Here is a 6,000-nt window from a genome sequence, read left to right on the forward strand (position 1 = left end):
GATAGCTTATGCACACTGGTTATGGAGGGAGGGTTAAAAAACGGCAGGCAGACGTGAGGCCAACAGCACACAACATTTGTCAAGAATTCTGCAACTCTTCAAACAAGCAAGCGATGATACGACCTGTATTACAAGCATTCAGCGCACATATGAGTAAATTGATACTTCAGTTGGCCATACACAATCAAAATCACAACTCAGTCTTCAAAACAACCGGAGGCTCCGGACATAGATCTTTTAATAGCTAGCGAGAACTCCATACAGGAATACGTTATCCTTCTCATATCAAACATATTATTCGGATAAGGCGGTGCTTGAAATTGAACATGGCACACAACCCCAGAGGAACTGTTTCTCATCTGACACGAGCTTCATGGCGGTAAAAACTAGAAGTAGAGGACCAAGTCCTTTGCTTATTTGGCTTTGGGGTGCGAGGCGATGAAGTCCACTGCAGCTTTAATGGAGTCAATTTTGTCAGCTTCATTGTCAGGTATCTCAAAGCCAAATTCCTCTTCCAAGGACATCACAACCTCTACTGCATCCAAACTGTCTAGGCCAAGATCATCCTTAAAGTGGGCATCTGCTTTCACCTACAGGACAATGCAAAGAAACCAATTAATGATTTCAAACGCTACAAAACTCATCACAAGGAGCACTCCGCAATTCAGTCCACCCAACCAAAGCAAAACAGAAACAAATCACCATGCCCAAACGCTGAAACTGCAGCATTTTACCTCTGCTCTGCTGTAAACTTCAGTAGCACAATTGTGCAGGCCAAAGACTCAGAATGCAAGTAAATGCAAGCTAGCTAGCGCAGTTTTTCTTCTGAAAATTAGATGGTTCACAGCATGGAAAATTGGGTTGCTATGAATGGTTTTCTGTTCCCACCATTTTTTGCTAATTTACTATGTGTAGTGAAACATATTATTCGTTTGCAATCCAATCATTTTACATGACCTAGTTCGAGTTAGGTCACAGAGAACACCAGCTACAGTGCATAAAAAAACGAAAATGCTATTGTGCTGACGTTCCCTGGGAGGGCATGGCAAAACAAAAACTTTTCATGGCAATTTATGTTGTCGCGAGGATGGCAAATTTCTTCAGCGAGCACGCCCTATGCGTGACTAACTAGTGTTTTGTACAACTCAAGTCAAAATAGGAGGTGCAGTGCGCAATTAACTCTAAACAGTAATCACCAGATTTCTAAAAGATGTTCTGGATCTGGAAATCAGCTGATCAGTTACCAAATATTAGTGAGCTAAAGCAGAAAGATTGCCCATGCGAATCAACAGAAGCATAGTGATGACAAGAACGCACTAATAAAAAGGCACACATGTTATGTCATCGAACTGATAATCTAAAACCACTCATGAATGATTCCTCGGGCATTCTGGCTTTGAAAGCTCCGCCAGTGGTTCCTCCCCATCTCAAATCCATACAAACTCGGATGCATACATATAATTAAAGTGGCTATGCTAGAGCTCCTCATGAGCATCCATAGGTTTGGGCGTTGGCTCTCCCTGTGTTGACATGTGTACAAGTTTGATTTTTCTGTTTTTGATTAATTTTTACTGCTTTTGGAATTTACTGCTGAAGGTCTTCGTTTTCCACGTATTCGGTGTTCTCCGGAAGGACCCCGACTCTTCGTTGAAAATATCCAGTCTCTCCTTCTAGGCTCTCCCCCTCCTACATATGTTTCCTCTCAATCTCTACCACCGCACATGAGAAGTCCTCCATTATCGCATCCATCCCTCGCGCGCCTGCCACCATCTGCCGCCGGCTGTCGCTGGCTGGTTAGTGGCGGCTCTCCACGCCCATGGCCCCTCCCTCTGTTCTCTCAAAGCCGGCGGCAGCGCTGTGTCCGCGTCATCCGCGACCTTCCTTAACGAGCGACGTCCACCTCCAGTTTGCCCCTTCCTCCCGGTGTACCAAGCCGCACATCGACGCGGCCATGTCCGCACACATTGTGCGTGCTCTGGCCCATGTTCTACCCAGGGGTGCCTCCTCCTGCTCTATAGTAGGCTGCTGCCACGTTCCCTCCACATGGTTGCATCCGTGAACTTGGAGGCGATGACCCTGTATCTTTTCTCATGCTATGTGTGGTGAATTTTGACCAATCTTGGCTGACTTGCTGCACAACTTCATATATGTGAAGTTGTCATGTACTTGGATTTTTTTGGCATGTACGATCTTTTGAAAATGGTCGTTACATGTATAGCAATTTGATTTTGTTTTTCTGTTACTGATTAGTTGATCCATTTAGTTGGAACATAAACCGGTTTTCGTTAGAAACATTCACAAATTAGTGTGGTTAATAGAAATGAAAATTTAGAAACACTATATGCTGCCACATAATATATAGTTGATTGTTTGGTTGCAAATCTACCTCATACATTAAATTGATTGGTTTGGCATAATCCTTAAGAAGTATTCCATTGCTGACAGTTTGTTTCAAAATGGATTGTTCTGACTTTGCAATCCTCTAACTAGAATGGCATGTTTTCTTATGCTAATTTTTTATGTGTTTCTTGCAGGGTCGAGGAGTACTTGACTCAGGTCTGCATCAAGAGATTGGAGTTAGCCACAAGAACTTGAAATTGATTCTAACAAGGCTGATGCACCCTACGGCATGGTGAATGCACCTACACACACAATCCATGCTATTGAATTATCTAAAAAGATAACTTGTTGTTCCCAAGAACCTGGTTAAAGTGGTATGTGTAGTCTGCCATAGTGTTTGTCAATATATCAATTATATGAAAATAGACGGGTCGTGATTAGGTAAAGACATCAGTTATTTATAAAGTTTTAGACTCTTGCTATCATGCATGTCTCTATAGATCACTAGCAAAATTTGTCCTAATCATTTCATTGTTGTCATTATCTGTTGTTTGTTCACGAAGATAGATCCCCTTTTGCGAGCTGACCAATACAAATTAATGGTAATGATCATGGTTGATTTACGCTGTTAGATCAAATGTTTGAGAATTTGTTCCTTAAATCCAAAAATATTCTGTTTGTTACTACCCCTTTAATATTCAGTGTATTGATTCCCTTCATGTGTGTCCAGATCTATGTCAATTGGAGATTTCACAAGGAATTGATGAATTTCAGGATCGACTGAGCACGGAGTGACGCAGAGAGGGCAACAAGGCATATGAAGCAACAACAAGCCACCAAGCTAGCATACACATGAGATATGGGTTTGATTTGTGAGTGATTCGACATGTATTGTCCTTCATATTGTGCAGTGAGTAAGGTACAATTAATTCCTTATGGTAGTTGGGAGCCCAAAGGTAGTTCCGACAACAGACATGAGGTAGCAGACTAATCCCATGGTCTTCCCCGCTGCCCAATGTTGGTGTGCTATTTCAGATCAATACCTTCATATAGCAGCAATATGAAAATATCTAAACATGTTGTTTCAGATATTGGTGCTAGCAAGCATAGGTATCTGTATTATCAATAGTTGCATCTGTACTTTGTATAATTAGTCAATATTTTCATATTTTGGTTATCTCAATATGGTGGAAGAAAGCATGTTATTTTATGAAAATTAGATAGCTGCTTTTGCGCTTCATATCTAAGGGTGTTGTTTGAGTGCTAATAGTTTTACACTTTTACTAACTATATATTCCTTTGACATTTCATATAGACCTATCTGAGCCAATATTCTAAGCCTCATACCATTTGATTAATTAGACAATATATTTGTCGCAAGTCGTAACTGTCCTGCTTGATTACTAATTTCAGATTTGTTCTTCCTTATTGTGGGGGGCATATCTATATTCTAAGAAACATTGGTGTACATGGTAGACATTTCTTGACATGGCTATTATGTCTAGATTTTGGTTCTATGGTACATAACAAATTAGCTTCTTGGTCTACATAACTAACTTGCCGAGGGTTTTGGCTGTGGATGTCGTTTAAGGTGTATGCTGCAACCATTGTGAGCAGTGTGTCTACTAACATTGTCAAGAGGGCTTGCTGATTACTGGTTGTTTGAGCCACCAGCGGCCTGAGCTGTTCTCTTTTGTGTTATTGGATACTCATTTATCTACAAAGATAGTACTCGAGAGCGAAGATCTCAGAGATTTTATTTCCCATTGCCTCTGTCTGAGCAGTGAGTAGTCCTCTTCACCTTGGCTAATTCTGTACTCATATAGAGCAAGATCTCTGGACGTATCAACTGAATTCCATTCACCTGGATACTCTTCTACCTCGCAGGTGTATCAAATTTTGCACTCTGGCAGTCTTGAAACCCCTCCTACTTTTAAATGGAAAAAGAAAATCTTGCTGTCAAAGCAAGCATCAATTTTTTTTCTGGCCATAACTAAGACAAATCCAAGAGCAATCTTACTCACGTGTCATGTGTGGTCTTCAGACAATTGGATCAAGGGATCACCTCTGTTTCAATTGGTAGTTTGCAAAGTCGTCCTACTTATGCCTTGGCATTAATCTGGGACATTGTTTTTTTATTGTTTTTGAGGGACTGCTTTTTTGGATAATATTTCAAACTCTTAGGCAAGCAATCAGTAATCTTTTTTTAGAGAGATGATCACTCACTGCTTTTTCCTTGCTATGCTTGCAATAGGAAAACCACCTACTTTTTTCTCCAAATATAAAGCAAAAACTACGGATGGATGGATCTGTCAGTCATTGATTGGGTTTCTACAACATAAACAAGTAAAAATTTGCTGCTTTCATGCAACGGATCTTATGTGCTCTAAGAAGTTCAAGTTGGAAAAAAAAAATAGAACCATATTGCTTTCTTCTGTGGTAGATGCAGGATGGAAGAGCAGGAGTGAAATTGCAATCAGAAGCTTCGAAAATTCAACAAGATTCTGGGCAGGCATCATCAAACGGTGGAAATCTCTTCTCTCCCAACAAACAAATAAAAACACACGCACGCCCAGCTCGCTCTCAAATCCACTACCACCTATTCTCCGCTCGGAATAATAAATAATAGTATAGATGAACACACGAGTTTCTGCACGGGCGGTGTGCCGCCGCGCATCCGCCTGCTAGTAATACCTATAAGCGGCTAAGCTAGATTGCTTAATAGGAGGGGAGATCTATCTAACCAACAGCGTACAACATGTCAACATTTGAAACAACGCCGATCAATGTTGCTTCCTCCCAACAGAAAGAAAATGTAAGAAATGATAAACAAAAGGGAACACTGGGCATCCAAGCTGTTGATTTGATCCTACTATGGAACTGGTAGCAAGAAAAGGAGGGCTTGGAGGGGGACCTTGGATGGGTCGTCGATCTTCTGGAAGTTCTTGACGACCTTGATGGTGCGCTCGGTGACCTCGTCCTTGTCCAGGAACGACCCCTTGGCGTCCTCCGACGACATCCACCGCCGCCGCGACAGGGCCCCCTGCAGTGCCGCTGCCGGCCTGAGGGCCACCGACGACGCGGGGGCCGCGGCCAAGCGGAGGTGTCGCAGCACCAGGTTCCTCGCCGCCGCCGCCGCCATTTGGGTGGGATGGGTGCTTAGCTCCGGGGAGGGGGGCAGAGGGGGTCGGAGGAAGCGTGATGCGTTGCGGCGGCGGGGCGAGAGTTTTCTGGGCTGGGGATCTGGGGTGGAGTGGGGGAAGAGGAGAGCGGCCGGGTTTTAGGCCAATTGGGCTTGGACGAGACCATCATGCTCCCGTCTACGTGCCTTGATTTGATTAAAACAAAATAAGGTCTGACCTTACCCCTTTAAAATCATCAGGGGAAAAATGATTAGATTAGAAAGAAAAAAAAAACAGACGTAGGATTAAGTGGGAGCACGGAGAGGGAGCAGGCAAGCCGGATCCATTAGGCTTAGGTTTGTTCGTGGTGTATCCTACTCGGTCAGTTCGCCCCTCTCGACAACGAAAAAGCGCATATGAGAGAACAATTAGTTACGAGCACTGAGTGCTCGTAACAAGCGGTTCGGGAGCGCTACGCAGACAAATGTCACGCGCGGAGCGTTTCTGTAAGGAAAAACCAGCTGGCGCGGTTGGTTCT

General features: G+C 43.2%; 1 protein-coding gene across 1 annotated transcript; it reads right to left on the minus strand.

Annotated features, from left to right (window-relative positions):
* Positions 1-97: 97 nt before the first annotated feature.
* Positions 98-5,605, minus strand: LOC119285772 (acyl carrier protein 2, mitochondrial-like). The gene is made up of 2 exons (XM_037565101.1): positions 5,255-5,605; positions 98-590 (listed from the first exon to the last, which is right to left on the minus strand). The coding sequence occupies exons 1-2, from the start codon at positions 5,480-5,482 to the stop codon at positions 414-416; spliced, it is 405 nt and encodes a 134-aa protein (XP_037420998.1). The 5' UTR covers positions 5,483-5,605; the 3' UTR covers positions 98-413.
* Positions 5,606-6,000: the final 395 nt, after the last annotated feature.

The sequence above is a fragment of the Triticum dicoccoides genome, chromosome 4A (genome assembly GCF_002162155.2).
Source record: "Triticum dicoccoides isolate Atlit2015 ecotype Zavitan chromosome 4A, WEW_v2.0, whole genome shotgun sequence".
Taxonomy (NCBI): Eukaryota; Viridiplantae; Streptophyta; class Magnoliopsida; order Poales; family Poaceae; genus Triticum; species Triticum dicoccoides.

Coding starts and splice junctions, on each gene's coding strand:
- LOC119285772 (XM_037565101.1), bottom strand. CDS start 5,482: ATGGCGGCGGCGGCGGCGAGGAACCTGGTGCTGCGACACCTCCGCTTG. Junction 591..5,254: donor AGATCGACGACCCATCCAAG/GTCCCCCTCCAA, acceptor ATTGTCCTGTAG/GTGAAAGCAGATGCCCACTT.